The sequence below is a fragment of the Protopterus annectens genome, chromosome 12.part0 (genome assembly GCF_019279795.1).
Source record: "Protopterus annectens isolate FY-2018-M chromosome 12.part0, PAN1.0, whole genome shotgun sequence".
NCBI classification, from domain to species: Eukaryota; Metazoa; Chordata; order Ceratodontiformes; family Protopteridae; genus Protopterus; species Protopterus annectens.
The window spans coordinates 1104880863-1104899518 of record NC_056746.1 but is presented as its reverse complement, the minus strand read 5'-3'; the positions used below and the strand labels follow the sequence as shown (position 1 = coordinate 1104899518).

Genomic DNA, 18656 nt, shown 5'->3' with positions numbered 1-18656 from the left:
ATGTAGTACATATAAAATCTTTTTTGTGAGATTTATATCCCACACTTCATGCAATTATTTACTTTTTGGAACATTAAAATGATACTTATCTGAATGGAAGGAGGTTTGTTGGAAACAGGAGCCAAATGATGAACTGACTGCATATTTAACACACATGAAACTCGTCAGACTGTATGGCTAGAAAGAAATGAAGAGGATGCAGATGGGCGTCCTTCTTAAATCTTCACAACAGGACACAGGTCTTCTGACATCCTGGGATTGGATGATGTAAAGACTTTGGAAATTAGGCCGGTTGTGGGCTTCTGCATGGCAGGAAAACCCAAGAATCAGTACTGCATCAAACATTTAAGGGTAAGTACAAACCAAGTTTGTCTACACAAAAATGGGGCTATGAGAATTGTTGGCCTTACATTGTTTGGTTTCTGGATCAATGTCATTATCAGATGAAAAAGGGGAAGGTACGGAGGAGACTATCTGGGCATTGCTGTGTAAAGATATTATTGGTTTAGCCATGCACTTAATGGGTTGCATAACACAGAGAAGTAATACTGATAAGAAAGCAAGGCTAGAGTGATCTACATATGAAAAAATAATCCTGGCTATTCTGGGGCTAACCAACCATTCATAAGGAAGAAGGCAATGACTCAGTTGGTCAACTAAGGAAACAGCATCTCTAGAACCATGGGATACCACAAACAAAAAATAATTCTGATGCCCATTACCATGTACATGGCCTTGTGGCCTTCTTGTTTGTTGATTTACCTGACCATGGCCAGATTTGTCAGAGTGAATAGCAATGACCCCCTTAGGCAGAAGATGAAGTGCCACCATATGAGCCATCTTTGTGTGACTACATCCTTCTTGGGTGACCAGGTTTTCTTGGCCATCTGGCCACTGCCTACCCCCAAGAGATGCATCAGTTGAGAGTGGCTATTGAAGTTGGAATTTGAAATTGGCTTCTTGTGTGTAGCATGGCTGTATGTAGCTACCATATCAGATAACTTAGCAAAGCCTGCAATGTATACCTATATCAGCACTTCATCATAATAGTAGATGCCCAAGTAGATAATCCTTTCAGCAGCACTCCTTACTTACTCCACACATTTGCTGAAAGGTCAGACTTCTGGACCAACTTTCAGAGCTTTCTTTGGATATATTTCAGACAGTAGCTCCTCCCTGACCAACATGAGTGGCATTCTACTATAAAAGACAACTTTGTGCCATAATTTCAATTATTTTTGGTGGAAACTGCTCAAGTGTATACTGCCTCCCTCCAGGAATACAAAATCCTCCTGGTAAGTCCTTTTTTTGCCTGTTCCCTAAGAGTTTGCATTGTCTGGACTGAAGTATACAAGCAATAAGTACTTCGTTTCCTTGAATGATGGAGGGGCAACTCCCTTCCATATATACAGGATAAATTAAAAATTTGACGATTATGGGGGATGGTGGGAAGGAATCTATACTGCAATGGTGATCTACTTTTAACAGCTACTGCAAGCTGTAAACAAAACTTACCACATTCACTAAAAGTAACCCGCTGTAGTACATACTCCATGAAGAATAGATTCAAAGGTGGTTAGTGGGCTAAAGGCCCAAGAGCCTTTACAAGCCTAACCACATTTATCGTGAGTTACCCAATTATAAATACTTAGTAAAGAAATTTGCAGGGTATGGGCCTAGTACTGACTGCCTCTGTCCATGAGGGTCATGGGTGCCACCCCAGGAGTGAATCTATAATTACCGATCCATTGATTTAGGTTGTGCTTTAACAGGGTCAAGGAGGGACTTTGTTTCAAGTGAATGGGAAGATTGTTTCAGAGAAGGGACAGTCACTGGAAATTAATCCTTCTCTCCAGCAAAACATGTTCATATCTCAGGCTAGGTAAAGCTCCCCTAGAGCAAGTGACCCTTGTGTGGTTTGATTTGCGAAAGTGTAACACTTCCATCATGGCTAGGTCACAGACTGCCTTGAAAGTCAGACATACAGCAGCCTGTGGGAGACAGAGTACAGTGATAGGACTTTCAATCTTTCCAGTTAGGACATGTTTTGTGTACCTTGTATTTTCTTGGTGAGAAATGTGTGTGGTCTCTCCAGCTGTTGCAAGTGTCTGGTGAGGTACATGCAAAAGGGTGCATCGTACTCAATTGGTCTGATCAGGGACAAGTATAATAGAATTAGAACATCCTTTTTTTTTTTTTTTTTTTTTTTAAACAAGAAACATCTTTATTAAATTATCACATACCTAGGCAATCATAGATTTACATAAATGAAAACAAACTGTAATGACAATTTTAGTTGCAAACATTATACATCACGTATAATCTATCCAGTCATTTAGTCAAACATTACATTGTTTATTCAAATTCTGCCTTCTTTTAAACCTTGATCCTCCTCTGCATGTATTTTTCCCCACAATTCCCTTTTTTTCCTATGTAATTTGCTCCTACCCTTTTCTAAAGGTCCCAATTCCAGTCATTTTATCTCTGTTACTATACTCACTACTTCTAGAAAAGCTGTAGACTTTAATTTCCATTTTCTAGTAATTGCTTTTTTGCCAGCCACCATAATTAGAGACAGAAAGGCCTTATTATGTTCACGCAATTCTGATTCTGTATCATAGCTCGAAAATAAAATAATAATAATAATAATAATAATTTCCTTAGTTACACTAATTTGCTCACCCAGTATCTCTTCCAAAGCAGCCTACAGGGAATCTTTGGAGTCTGCCAACTCATTAAACTCCTAAAAAATATGTTCCCAGTTACCTCTTTCTTCCCCATCACACCTCCAATATTTGCTATCACCTGAGGAAAAATTCTTTGGTGTCTACTTGGGGGTATAAAAATATCTATGTAAACATTTCCTAACAAAGATCCTAAATCTTCTAGACTGTTGCAGATTTGAGAAACATACATATATTCCCATTGTTTCTCTGTGCATTGTTTATCCAGTCTCTCTTCCCAATCCTTTCTAACCTCCTCTGACTGATTCTTATAGTTATCATGCAATCTTTTGTATGCTGTACTAATTATTCCTTTTTTAACAGCAGCTTCTACTCTAGACTTCACAAAAAAATTACCAGGGCTGGTCGTTTTCTTAGGCTACCCCTATTTCTTTCTCTTTGCCTAAACTGTGACATCAATCCTTGAAATGGAAGGCAGTCTCTATCCTGTAGTACAAATAAATTCTTGGCCTCTTTCCATTCTATTACCTTTCCCTCTCTAATTATTTGCTCCCAATACCTTGGTTCTTTTGCCAGTTTTCTCCATTAAATTCCAGTTCCCTATTGCCCACTGTCTGCATCCCTCGTTGCAGTCATCCCTGTCGGCAGAATCTCCTTTCTCCATTCCTGTGTTGGCTTAGTTCTACTTTCTTCTGTTTTATGAAAATAATATTCTGCACAGTAATGGTTATTTTCCTTAAGGATCTGCATACAAAATCATAATATTCTGCATAGTAATGGTTCATTCCCTTAAGGATCTGCATCCAAAATCACAGTCTCTCCCTGTTTCTATAGATTCCCTGTTTCATCTTCATCCCTTTCCACTTTGAATTATAGGTTTCTGCATATGCTATGTATAGAAGCCTTAACTGTGTAGATCCAGAATACCCCTTCAAATCGGGTAATCCCAAACAGCCTTGGTCAACAGGAAGAATCAGCTTCTCCCACTTGACTCTTGCCATTTTCCCCTCCCAGATAAAACCCTTCAGCTCTTTGATTGCCATCTACAACTTCTCTGGTTGATAAAAATATGCCTGACCCAAGTGTAGAACTAAAGGGACTAACGTTTTAACTGCTTGCATCATTCTTTTTATTTCCATACAACAGAGCTTCCAATGTCTCAGGTTTTGTATTATCTTTTGTTTATAGTCTCTTCTCACATATCCACAGCTGCCACACCAGAATCCTTTACAATCTACACTCCTAAGTACTTCATTTTATCATGCTCCCATAAATAAGGATATTGCTGAACCAATTTGTGTGTGGGTACATAATTTACAGCTACTGCCTTTGTTTTAGCTTCATTAATTTTGTATCCCGAAGAGATGAAGCTGCCTTAAAATGTTCTGCAACACTGAAATATCCTTTTCTGGATTTATCGAAGTACAAAATATCACAATCTGCAAACCGAGCCACCTTTTCTTGACTACCATACCAATGATATCCTTGAATTTGAGTCTCTTTTTTTTTGGCAATAGTTCTAAATATAGTTCAAATAACAAAGGGGGAAAGAGGACACCGCTGCCTGGCTCCACTGCTCAAACAGAAATTATCAGAGAGGAACCTACCTACTTTAAATTTCGCCTCTGATCCCTCATATATCCTCCTAATCAACCTTATAATTTTATCAGGGAATGCAAATGTTTCCATTGCCCTGCTCATAAACTCCCAGCTTACTCTGTCAAATGTTTTCTCTGCATCAAGACCCACCAACAAGAGTTGTATTTTCTCACATTCAGCTTCCCTCTGGATCAGATTTGTTAAAGTTGTCAGATGTTTTCCTTCTCACCACAAAACCACGGTGATCCGTGTCCATCAATTTTGGCATTACTTTTGCCATTCTTTTAGACATTATAGACATACACACTTTATAATCATGGTTTGCGATTAAAATGGGCCTGTATGAAAACTGATCTGAAGGATCTTTACCTTAAGCATTACAGCCACCACTGCTTTCTACCAAGATGTTGGTGCATCTCCTCCTCTTAAAATACTGTTAATCAAAACCTTCCACATCTTTATTTTTTCCTTCCTAGCCTGCAAACTTCCATAGGAATACCATCTGCTCCTGGGGACCTTCTCTTGATTGGTCATACATCACCATTTTTATCTAGTCTCCTCCTAGCCTAACTATTAGTAATTGAGCCTCATCTACCTCTAACCTTTGCATATTTAAATCTTCCATAAACATTTCCATTGGTATAATTTCTTGATCTTCATATTTCTCTGCTTTATACAGACTTTCATAACATTTCCAAAATATTTATAGCACCTCTACAGGGTCTCTTGTCATCTTCCTTGTTACAGGCTACTCAAGCTTGGCAACAACCCTTTCTATTTTTTGTTGCCGGAATAGTTGTGCTAAAAGTTTTCTGCTCTGGCATTATAATAAAACAAAAAACAGGTGCTTAACAATCTTTCTAAACTCATGCATATCATTAAGGTAATCCTTTATTTTCTGCTTATGATCCTGCAATTTTTCTTCTTGTTCTGTGAGACTCCCCCTATTCTACAATACTTTAACATCTGTCAGTCCCTCTAAATAATTATTGTTACTTCTTAACCATCTCCATTTCTTTTATTTTCACCCTAGTTTTAAACTCCACTTTAATTTTTATCTCACTCCCTAGCTATACTTTGCAAAGAAATTTCTGTCTCCTCTAATAACTCCTGAATAATTTCCACTACCCATTTCTTAAATTCCTCTCTTTTCTATTAGCCTGCATTTTTATTTTAGTTATTATTGGCATGCGATCTGAAACAGTTATTGGATACATATCACAACATTAAATTAAATGCGCATGCTCCTGGTTGATAAAAATATCTAGCCTAATTCAGTTTTTGTATCTTGGGGAGTATATAAATTCACTCCAAACTCCTACTACTGAATTCATATCTTCCCTGCCAAATATTTTCATAAATTTCTTCAAAAATCTACCCTCCTTTGTTATATTTTCCCCTTCTGGGTCCCCAGACACATCTTTCTTGCTGCAAATCAAATTCCATTCCCCACTTATAAGCAATATTCCCTGCTAAAAACTGATAATTTCTCCAAGACTTTTCATAAGCTCCTTTGTAGTAGCTTTAGGTGTACTGTAATTATATGCCAGTGCAATCCTCTTCCCTTGCAGTAGCCCTTTAGCACTACATATCTACTATTATTCTCTTTTTTATCCTTTTCTATCACTATTGGAGCTCCTCTTGCAATTATGCTACTCATCCTTTCCTTTGCCCCAGGTATCCCACTGAACAGCCATACTGAAAACTTTTCTTTATTAAATTCACATGTTCAGTTCTTTACAAATGTGTCTCGTAGCATAACTATTTGCACACCACATTTTTAGTACTGTTCACTACTATTTCTTTTTTGTTTATATCTATGAGACCATTAATATTTAAAGATACTATCAAAAGGGTCATTATTATCTTGCCACCTTTTATTTGCAGAACATTTTTAAGTATCTACTTCCAGCTTTTATGCTACATGCACACACTAATGTTTAGCAGGTTGACCTATTATACAGTTGTTTCTTGTCATATCCATTTGAGCCTATGTCACATCTTACAGTTTGTTTTACTGAAAGCCCTCAAACAATAAATACACCCCCCAATAAACCCCAAAAACCTATTAACTTAATATTAACACACAAAATTATGTACATCTTCAAATATTGAAGTTTTACCTTCCTAATAGGAACAATCATCCCAAACTGGCAGCCACACTCACAGGCTTGGGCTAACCTAAAAGGAAAGTTATCCATACAAGACACATGGTAAGGCTTGTGCTTCTACTAAGTGCTGTTTGGTATTGTCTCATCTTTATTGTTCTCCAAGAATAAAAAAAAACCCTTGAATGCTTTCAGAAAACATCTCATAGCCACTGATAGAAAGACATCAAAAGAAATAAGTATTCTGCTTATTGCTCTTTATCAGATTGTCACCATGGAGACATGAGAACCAGCTACAGAGTTGCTTCTATGAGTATTTATTTGCTAGCTAGAGGAGAGCTTTAATGTGTTTAAATGCTCTTTTTTATTGATTTGCTTTTTCTTAAAACTTGAACTAGATAAAGCCAAAGGCCTTAATCCAGTCATTCCACTATGCAAGAATGAGAAAAAGCACATCATGTTTTCTTCTATCATACTCTTTTGAACAGACTTTTTTTTTTTTTTTACATTGCAATGACTACATTTCTTAAAACACAATGAAAAAGAGAAAAGGAGAGAACATGGGGGGACCCATTTTATTTAGTATCCCCATTACACTTGAAAATAACGCAGAAAACTTTATAGTATGCAGATATCAGGCACTATGCAAATAGTGCTGTTAACAAAAGCTTGTTTTACTCAACTTTTTCCTTCTTCCCCTCTCCTAAGTGCTCCTCCAAACATTAATGACATGAAGTAGCGCACATACACTTTAGAGTTCCCCTACAAGTTTAACAAAGTCAAAAAGACTAATATTTCCAAGTTTTCTTGTTATGTCATGTTTCACAAATATAATTAATGCTTTATAATCCCACATTTGTCAAATTCTGAGTTGCTGTTTTTATTCTCATTTACCTCAATCTCCCAAACCCAGTATCTGCTTCCTTTTTAACATACTCTCAGTTCTTCTAGTCAACTTGACCAGACTGTTTAGACTACTGAAGGATTTCTTTCTATGCTGATTCAGTTCCCTCTCATTTCTGGACATTAGTTTCTTGTTGTAAAGCCTGTTTGTGCCGGAGGTCCACCAGGGTGTCTTGTTTTTCCAGCAAGTCCTGGCTTTGATCTGGTTTTGTATAGTCGACTCTATACAACTGCTTATGTGTTTATACAGGACGGTGGTGTACACTTCTGCATGGTCTGTTATCCATGCTTGGGGAGGAAGTTTCTTATGGCATCATGAAGGGTAATATGTCTTGGGAAAATTCTTAAGCATTTTTGAGCTTGATGGGATATCTGGCCTAATAATTTAAAAAAACTGCTTTTTGGTACAATTGCACCAATAAGGACGTCACATGGGGTGGGGGGTGATCACCATGTCCAGGATATCGGAGTCCCTTGTGGGTGTGCTGTCTAGCTGCTCCAGGGTATCTGCACTGACAAAGTCTAAGAAGCTCTGAGCCAGCACATTTGTAGTCCTGTATATTCCCCAGCCCATGGTAGGATAATTAAAATCACCCATGAGTTAGGTGTTGGGCTGCATGGTAAGTAACTCTAATAAATACAGGTACATGGTATGCTTCTCCTGGTTCATTGTGGGGGGCTTGTAGCTAGCTATGATGTGGTCAGGAATTTTGCCTATGGTTAATTGACTTTGACTAGTCCTGAACTGTTCTTATCCTTAATGAAGATGGATGCACCTCCTCCTTTGGTTCTTTCCCATTCAGTTTTTGGTCTGAACATATGGAAATCATTGTAGCCTAGCAAAAACAGGGCAGGGTGCTTTCTACGGCTTTGAACCATGTCTCCATGACTTCACAGATGTCAGCATCTTCCAAGGTGAGGAGTGCTTCCAGGGAGTGCAGTTTCTTGTTTAGACTCCTAGCACTGAGCAGCAGTACCTTCAGTTTACCCTAAGAAGATTCTATTATACTAGGAGGTTGGTTATTTTGACATTACCTAAAAAATGCACAATAGGTGGCTAAAGCCTTTGCCAGTACCCAAAAGCCTAGCGGAGACAGGTGCAGACCACCTCTGGCAAAGCAGCATGGCCCGTCAACCATATCCTTCCAGGCTGACAGATACTGAATCCCTCTGAACTGACACTAGAAGTTAAGTCAATTGTTAAAGTCAATCATTTTTTGTTTGTATTGTGACATCATCCTTGGTGATGACAAAACGCTGCATTTAGGTGCCCAGTTTACTGTGTTATAATTTAACACCTACACCACCTTACTTCAGTAAAGTTTTAGAGCACTATCTTTCCTTACTCTGTCTCTTCCCTCTCACAGCTAAGTTATAGAATGAAAGGCACCCTCTACTTTAAAATACACTCTGCAGAGCTGTAAGGAGGTTTTTGTTTTTTTTTTCATCTTCTGTATTATGACAAATGTTCTTAACATGCCTACTCTAAGTAGCCAATGTATTGTCTTAGGAGCAATTCTCTCTATATTTCTCCGATTTCTACAATGTACATAAGCATGTTTAATTTGGTGAATTTTATCTGACTGCTGTTACCTCATTAATGGTGTTTTGGTACTTTCCAGTTGTTTGTTTCTTAGTACTACTTAGGGGGCACCTTCCTTTGAATACTGGAAGACCATCTTCTCAGAAGTGGCGGGCATCCCTTGCACCACAACTACTTACTTTTTCTGTTTGAAAAAAAAAAAAAAACAGCCTTTATATGTAGCACCTTTTAACCAACTTAAGGCCATCTGACAGATCCTTTCAAAGTCATAGAAAGGGTGTGGTTAAACAGGCAGCTGCCCCAGGTGCAGCACTGTACAAGAGGTTCCAACTGGTCCATGCCAAGTAGTATCAGTAACAGTGAATCAGTGTGTGCGTTAGTAATTGTAGCAAGGAGCTACTATAGAGCTCTGCACAGTTTAGTAAATATGCGTGGATTGATTTATAACAACTTTTTTGCCTGGTTTCAAGACTTTGACATCCTCGCCTTTGACTCATTGCTAAGGGTGCCAACCAAACTTGCTACAGCTCTGGCTTCAATGCAAGAATGCAATGCTACTCCTTATTTTTTCTTCATCTTGAGGCTATCCAACAAAGGTCCAGTGTAGGAACACTGTGTAAAATAAAACAGGGTGCATTCCACAAGACAAGGAAGAAAGATTAATTTTTAAAGCCATAAGACAGGGAACAAAATGGATACATCCAACTGTTAAACACTTGAGTGCATTTTTTTAACTGAAACAGAAAGTGAGAAGACAGAATTGCCAAAGTCCAACAAGTTTAATTTGATGTACCACCTCAGTCAGATCTGTTCAATCACTTCAATACACAACTGTTTTAAGCAAAACAAGTGACAACAAAGCTGGCAGACGGCAAACAGGATTAAAGCTGTGAGCTGTTAACAAGCTACTTCCTGTGCTATATGGTTTGAGTCCTTTAGCCTTTATTTGCCTATTGTGTGTCCTTCAGAAAGTCACTTATCCAGACAATGTTTTGGACCAATTGGGAACTTGGGTTAAGTCCATTAATGGTCCCTGGAATGCAGGAGTAGCAGCTATCAATGAAATTAAAGGAATAAAGATGTAAAGTGTCATCAAGAAAAGACAAAAAAGGCAAGCATTACGGCCTAGTTTTTGCCTAGTTTCTTGTTTATGGAAATGTTTCTAATTTGCATACTTGCTAACTCCTTGTCCTGCAGCTAAATTATGTGTACAGAAGTCCTACTGTTCAATGAGCAGCTTTTCTGGCTCCCTTTTTTGTTGAAACCTGTCCACTGAATGGTGCAAGCTACTGGAACAGTGGGGTTACCCCAATGTTGTGTGACCTTTAAGCATATTAGAGATGCTGAGGTATTGGAAGGCATAGGGCTCGTCTCTACAAAACTTGTTTGTTTTTCTTGCAGTTGGTGATTCACAATACTGGCTTTCTTTTTCTCAAAGAACTTCTTAACCATATATCCATGTGTCCATATCACAGACACCAGGCTGCAACAGCTCCATCATTTTTCCCTGTCACAACTGGATTTAAAATATGAAGAGAGTTACACAATAGATACAACACCCCTCTTGGTTTAGTTCACTTTACAGTCTTATAGTACCACTCTTGCAAAGGCAGTGATATTACATTAAACACCTTGACATATTATGCTTGAATAGAACCTATCAACACTACACTCAGTTAAACAACTATATCTAATGAACAAGGTTACAGATTTCTGAATCAATTATTAAAGCTGTAATTAAGGACAATGAAACCATCAGAAATGTGCAGCAGAAAATAAATCTGTAAAAAGGAAAACAAATATATGTCCTCATCTACACAAAAGTTAAAATTTTGGGGTTTGTGGTAAACTAATGACCCTAACACCTTCAAGAACTTCACATGACAGAGGAACTCTGGGTAAGAAGAACAGCAGCACTCTTGCATATTTAGCTCGTTTGTTAACCATGGGGGAGCACTAATCATAAGTGACCACTTTTGGCTTCTACCAGGGAAATACTAAACAATAAAATGTACAGCATATGACAAGCATAGTACGAATACGAACAAAAACATTGTATCTGAACATTCTTGTATACAAATAAAAATACGGCAACTATCAAACAGGTAAGATTATAACATGAATGGTAGAACTCACGGTCTATGTCAGATGATCAATTTTTTGGAAACTTGAAAAAGATATCTAAGAGACCATATGATTGAGTTTCCAAAAACTTAGAAAAAATGCACAATTGTATGTTTCTGCAGGGGGGAAGCACGCACACCCCCTGCAAATTATACATACCAACTCCGAGATTGGACTACAGTGAGGAAAAGAGTACATTTCCCAATCCTCGCTGTACCGCAATCTCTATTCAAAAAAGTTTCAGGTTTTAAAAAACTCGATCATATGGTTTCGACCATATGGAGTTCAGGTTTATGAAGACTTGATTAACTGACAGGGGACTCAGAATTCCACAGAATAGAAGACAAAAAGCATAAAGGGACAGAGATCATTTGGAGAAAGCATACAGTGTGCACTTGGTTGTATGCCCAGACAGACTGCATTTTGCTTGATTTTTACGTTGAGTTTTTGGGATTTGGGGTAGGAGACAGCTTTGAGATGGAGGCACAAGAGTCCCAGAGTGTATGGCGGGGTGCAGAGAAAAGAATGGTTATTTCATTAATGAATATCACTGGGGAAAGAAAAACACAGTTTTGAATAACATACAAATATGTACTGCATAACCAACACATGAATTCAGAGGTGTAGCTTCATATGAAGGCCACTGGACCTATTAAGACACCAAACAGGCAAAGCCTGAAAACACTTGTCAGAACCATCTGTGGTGGAAGACAAACTTGAGTACTTCAACATAGTCATTTTATCTTATGAGACGTTGCATGTTTATACCCTGGGATAATGATCAGTTTATATGTTTATACCCTGGGATAATGATCAGTTTATATGTTTATACCCCGGGATAATGATCAGTTTATATGTTTATACCCTGGGATAATGATCAGTTTATATGTTTATACCCTGGGATAATGATCAGTTTATATGTTTATACCCTGGGATAATGATCAGTTTATACGTTTATACCCGGGATAATGATCAGTTTATATGTTTATACCCTGGGATAATGATCAGTTTATATGTTTATACCCTGGGATAATGATCAGTTTATATGTTTATACCCTGGGATAATGATCAGTTTATATGTTTATACCCCGGGATAATGATCAGTTTATATGTTTATACCCTGGGATAATGATCAGTTTATATGTTTATACCCTGGGATAATGATCAGTTTATATGTTTATACCCCGGGATAATGATCAGTTTATATGTTTATACCCTGGGATAATGATCAGTTTATATGTTTATACCCTGGGATAATGATCAGTTTATGGAAACATAGTCATTTTATCTTATGAGACGTATGTTTATACCCTGGGATAATGATCAGTTTATGGAAACTGAGTCGAGCTACAATTTATATGACCCCTTACCTTCTTCTCTGATGTCTCCGTAAGCAGCCAATCATTTGACTTCAGGTGGTACAATTCGTCAAACTTCATACTTATATCTTCAATCGAGAGTTGGAGGAGGTCCCAGAAGCCAGCCAGATCTTGGGCACTAGGTCTTGGGTTTGCATTTGGATTCTACAGAACAAAGAACAGGAATACATTTTCCTTTAGCACTTTAGAATAATGTACTCAGCACACACAAACATTTTAAATAACCAAGTTGTGCGGAGAATCATACTAATGAATATACATCCCTACCATAAAAATGATAAAACATGACCAATAAGCAGTGCATATAAAGATGAAATGTATGCCTCCATGATGTAACGTCCAATGTGATGTCAGTGATTTTGTTACATCATCAGCCTACACTACTAAATGCAGACTTGGTTAAATGGGTGTCATTTACTGTCTGGAAGCCAAATTGTGCACATCATATGACTACTTGTCTTTGTAATTCCCTGAAAATGCATTTATTTACATGGCAGTCATCACCTATTAACAATTACTTGGTACATAATCTGAGGACCAGCATGTGGTCTTTACTGGAGTCATGTGCATTCATTTTACAGCTACAATGTCAAAAAGTACAGCAATAACTCATCATAACAGTAATCATGTGGATCACAAATACAATAATATTCATCATCTATGAGATTTAGTAAAGACAGACCTCCAGAGTCTTCCTTGCATGTCCCTCAAGAGTACAGATCCTACTAGACCAAAATCATACTGGTGTATGTATGATATATTCATGTCATTATTCAATTCATTTTGACAAAAAGGCATTTAAAACTGCACGCAGTCCTCTGTCTGCAAAGTATTTTAAAGGACAACTGACTTACATGCCCATCAGAGTTAACTGGTCAAGGTAATACTGAGATGACCCCCCCCACACACACCCAATGACAACTGAAAAGGCCACTGGAAATGCATCCAATTCATCAGGTGGGCCCCTGGACCCAAAAGAGCTAGCTAGGTACAATTAAAAAAAAAAAAAAAGTCAAGGCAGTAGGGTGGAAGACAGTATACCTACTGTCTACTGTCCGAGCTACTCACAAAGCAGTACTACCTTCACCACAGAGAGACTTAAAGTAGTGGTATTCCTTCTCCGTGGAGGATTACAAGTCCAATGAAAAGGAATACTAAGTTACACTACACCCCACAGCATGAAAGTGGTGATGTTTGCCATTTCTTTAAATTGGATGTTTTATTTGTAATCCCTTAGCGTACTTCACCTGGTTGTCTTACCAATGTCATAAGCTGACACATTTTAAAAACACTGCTGTCATGGTCTCTGTTCTGGTAAGCTGTGCCCTAACTGGTGCAACTAATGTTTTGTTGCTGGACTTGGAATAAACACAGCTGGCCAGCCATTTGACTATGGGCTACTTATGGACTTGAGTATTGATTTTTGCCTTGGCATAAAGAAGGCAATGAGAGAGTCTGCCTGTGATGGCAATGTAATAAACAAGCTACTAGTGGACATCCAGGAGATTCATGTATCTTTTCACCCTTATTCTAAGGATTAGTAAGGAAGGTGGACAACTGTATGCTGATTCAGTGCCAGTTAAGAAAAGTACAGTTGTGTACACTAACCATAAATGTAGATATTCGAAGGTATTCACTGTTGCAGTCATCACATTTGGGTTATCCTGCCAGGGGTAGTCCTCAATCAGCCTGAATACCAGAGGTTTAGCATTTCTGCGCCGGTTGCTGTCGCTCCAGGAATGACATCAGGTCGTCAGTGGTATAAATTCAAGCAGCCAACACCATTATATCAGTTTTTCTTGCCCTGTCAGGAGCCCCCCAAATAGGGAGCTAGGTTATGGTGGAAGAACACCACCAGTAGAAAGTAAATACAAAACAATCCCTGGAAGGAGACAGGAAGAGGGAGAGAGACAAGGGGGATGGAGGGAGGGAAACCAGGACTGCAACAGTGAATACACTCAAACATCTACATTTATGGTAAGTGTACACAACTGTACTATGTTCTTCGTGTTTCACTGTTACAATCATCACATTTGAGTTGATTCTCAAAGCTGAGGGTGGAGGCAGTCAAAAAGACTGTGGGCTGGTTAGGATGCCCTGCAAGACTGTGGTGGCAAAGCCTGCCCTGGATTTGGAGAAGACAGGCAGGTGGTAATGCTTGAAGATATGAACAGATGTCCATGTTGCAGCCTCCAGGATGTCCTTGGTGGGGACCCCTCTGAGAAATGCTGCAAAGGTGGAGTTGCTCTGGTAGAATGTGTCCTGACCCTCTTTAGGGGTGGTTTCTCATGTCTGTAGTAGAAATGGATGCAGTTTGCTATCCATTTGGAGATGGTTTGTTTGGATATGGCCTTGCCCTCTACTCCTGCTGTGAAGCTGACTAGCAATCGATCAGTTTTTCTGAAAGATTTAGTCCTGTCCAGACAGACTCTGAGCTGTCTGTGGACATCTAGAGAGTGCAGAATCCTTTCTCCTTTGTTTTGTGGGTTAGGGAAAAAGGTGGGCAAATGTATGGATTAGTTGAAAGCCACACTGGACACCACTTTAGGCATGAAAGATGGATTAGTCCTGAGTGAGAGGCTGTCAGCATGGAACATGATGAAGGGCTCTACAGCCATGAGTGCTTGTAGCTCTGATATTCTTCTAGCTGAAGTGATGGCCAGAAGCAAAGCTGTTTTCCAAGAGAGAAATTTTAACTCTGCTGAAGCTGCAGGTTCAAATGGGGGTAGGGTGAGCTTTTCCAACACAAAGTTAAAGTCCCAAGCTGGGGTAGGAGCTCTTCTGGGTGGCCTTAAGTTGTTAGCCCCTCTTAGGAACTGTCTGATGAGAGGGTGTGAGAAGAGAGGAGGCTCTGTGCTGTAATGAGCAGAGATGGCAGAGGCATGAATTTTAATAGAAGAGAAGGATAGACCCCTGTGTAGTAGTCTGCCAGGTAATCTAGGATGAGAGGTAGGGAGGGCTGTGCCATTCCGTCTCCCTTAGCCTGGATCCAGGTACAAAACCTTTTCCACTTGTCAGCATAGGATTTCCTAGTGCTGGGGCATCTGGCCTCACGTATAACATCTAGGACTTGTTTGCTTAGGCTGGCAGTTGGATGGTGTGGTCAGGGAATAAGTCAGGCTGCCAGGTTGAGGGTCTGCAATTGGGGATGCATAAATTCTCCATTCCCCTAGGTCAGGAGTGTTGGGTTCTGAGGTAGGTGCCATGGTGGCAGGGGTGACAGGCTGCGCAGCAGTGGGTACCAGTGCTGGCGTGGCCAGTCTGGGGCAATCAGGACTGTCCTCGGTTTTTCCTCCCTTATTTTGAGCAGTACCCTTGACATGAGTGGTAGTGCAGGAAATGCATAGACTGACAGGTTTACCCACTGGAAGGATAGAGCATCCACTTTCCAGGCATTGCTGTGAGGTTCCCTGGTGCAGAATTTTCTGAGCTGATGATTGGAGTGGGAGGCAAATAGGTCAAGCTTCGGGGTGCCCCATTTCTGGGTTACAAGGGTGAAGGTTCTGTGGTCTAGCTGTCACTCGTGTGGGTCTAGCAGGTTTCTGCTTAAGTTGTCTGCCAGAGAGTTTAGAGAGCCTGGCAGGAATTGTGCTAGCAGGTGTAGTTGCATGGCTGAGGTCGTGTGCCAAATGGTCATGGCGAGCCTGCAGAGAGGATAAGAGTATGTCCCTCCCTGCTTGTTGATATACCACATCACTGTAGTGTTGTCTGTTTTGATCAGTAGAGGCCCCGGGGACAGCAGGGGTCTGAAGACAGTTGGGGCATGCTGAACAGCTAACATCTCTTTTTGGCTGATGTGCAGATGTATTTGATTTAGGCTCCAATGGTCCTGAATGCACCTGCCATCCAGGTGTGCACCCCAGGCATAGTCTGATGTGTCTGTGGTGAGGGTCTATGTGGCGTGGGATTGTGAGAAGGGAAGTCCCTTGTTGAGGTTGCAAGCTGCTGCCCGCCATAGAATATATTTCCTTAGACGAGGTATCATTGATATGAGAGTTTCCAGGTCTTGAGAGTGTTGACACCAAAGGCTTTTTACGTACCATTGTAGTTTCCTCATATGCAGTCTGGCATATGGAATGAATAGGATGCAGGAAGCCATGAACCCTAGAGCTTGCAGGATTTTCATTGCGGATAACTGGGTTCTGGTGGTTAGTTGAGAGAAGTAGCGTCAGGTAGGCTTGTTTTTCTGGAGTAAGGAATACTACCTGGGATGCTGTGCCCAGGCTTGCTGCCAGGAATACAATTTTTTGTGCGGGGACTAGTTTTGATTTGTTTTCATTGATAGTATACCCCAGGGTGTTCAGTAGGTCCTATACAAAGCTTTTCCTGACTGTCTGCTTGAATCAGGCAATCATCTAAGTTTGGGTAAATCTGAATATTTCTTTGTCTGAAAAAAGCAATGGCAGGAACCAGGCATTTTGTGAAAATGTATTTATTTTATTTTATTTTATTTTACATTTGTTGACTGGGCTAGTCTAACTGGATATATGTCCATTTTCAGTAGATGCCAGGGGAGAAAAGCTCCACTACAGCATTATGTAAACTGAAAACAAAATATTAAAAAAAAAAAAATTAATTAGACATAGAGACCATTAAAAGTGAATATACATTACATAAGAGAATACAAAAATGGCATGTTTATAACAGGATTAATATGGGAAAAGCTTAGGCAATATTAGAGAGTAAAGACACAAACTTAATATAAAAAGACAAAACAGGGTGTGCTTTTTTTTTTTTTTTAAATATGTATTCTTACGTACTATTTTGTTTTCAAACTCTGGGAGCAGTGGATAAGCCAAAGGAAAGTGCAGAGAACTGAAAGTGCATAGATCCTGCCCGGAAACGTAGGTATTTCCTGCATGATTCCCTGATTGGGATGTGTAGGTAGGCCTCTTTTAGGTCTAGGGTGGCTAACCAAGCATCCTTGGAAAGCATTGATAGAAGCTGCTGGAGGGTGAGCATTTTGAAATTTGATATCACCAGAAAGGTGCGTAGAATGGATAAATCAAGGATGGGGTGCCATGTGCCCTCTTTTCTGGGTACCAGGAAGAGTCTGGAGTAGAAACCTTGGTCCATCTGTTCTGCAGGGACATGCTGTATTGCCCTCATGGAGAGCAGGGAAAGGACTTGCTTTTTGGCCTCTGCCCACTGGTTTGGAGGAAGATCTGGGAACCGTTTTGGGGTTGGTGGAGTGTGGAAATAAAATCTGTATCCCTGTGACACTATGTTGAGGACCCATCGGTCTTTGGTAATAGTGGCCCAATTGCTTGCGTGGAAGGAGAGTTTTCCTCCTAGGGGCACAAGCAGGTGGGCAGAGGTAAGGGTTGATGTGTAAAGCCTTTATGAGTTCTTACCATAAGGGGGTGGCTTTGCACTCCCTGTTTTTGAAGAGGAGGAACTCCATTGCTTAGATCTCTGCATTCCCTGGGGTTGCTGTCTGGGGTTTTGCTTCGTCTGGGCTGAGCTGGCCTGGAGGGGGCAGGAAAGACCAGTGCTTGGAGAGGCAATGCCTACTGAACCTCGGAGGCTGGACCTGTTAAGAAGTCCTTAACTGTCTGCATAGATTTAGCTTTTTCCTCCATCTTTTTTAAGACCTCTTCTGCCTTGGTGCCAAATAAGTTGTCTTTGTTCAATGGTGCGTCCAATAATTTGGATTTGACATGGTCTGGCAAGGTTTGTTCCTTAAGCCAAGCATGTCTTCTAAAGACAGAACCAGTGACTGCTGCCCTGCAAGATGCTTCTAGGGCATCAAAGCCACATTGCAAGGTGTGCTTAGTTACTTGACTTGCCGAATGCATTAGCTTTTGTAATTCTTTATTTTCTGCACAAGCAGTAAAGGAAGATATTTTTTGTTTGAGGAGTTCCATGGTATGCTGCTATTTCAGCATGTGGAACTGACAATTTCATGCTCTAATAGCAAGAGTAGCATTGGTGTATACTTTTTTACCCCATCTGTCTAAAGCTTGGGAATCCCTATCTGAGGGGGTGGGATTCTTAGCTGAAGTTCCTTTAATTCCTTTAGGTCCTTGAGAGATGACCTCTGGGTCAGAAGTAGGATTTTTGAAAAGAAATGTGTGAGAGTTAGTGACTCTGTAATACCTGTCAGGTTTCCTGAGAGCAGGAGGAAGGGTGTCATGTCAAATAAAATATGAAACATATATTCTAGGCGATGTCAATATCAACTGGAATAAAATCAACTCACCATCACCCTCACTTTCCATTAACCTTCTAAACTTCACCCAAGTAATCTCATCAACTACTCGCCCTAACAAAAACCACCCCCCAGGGTCCATTTTAGACTGGATTCTAGTCTCCC

The 18656-nt window shown here is 39.9% G+C and overlaps 1 protein-coding gene across 1 annotated transcript in view; it reads right to left on the bottom strand.

Annotated features, from left to right (window-relative positions):
• DLGAP4 (DLG associated protein 4) overlaps positions 1 to 18656 on the bottom strand; it is a 1245417-nt gene that overhangs the window by 53882 nt on the left and 1172879 nt on the right. The window contains exon 11 of the mRNA XM_044090114.1: positions 12332 to 12484. Coding sequence (XP_043946049.1) covers positions 12332 to 12484 — 153 coding nt within the window. The remainder of the gene's footprint in view (positions 1 to 12331; positions 12485 to 18656) is intronic.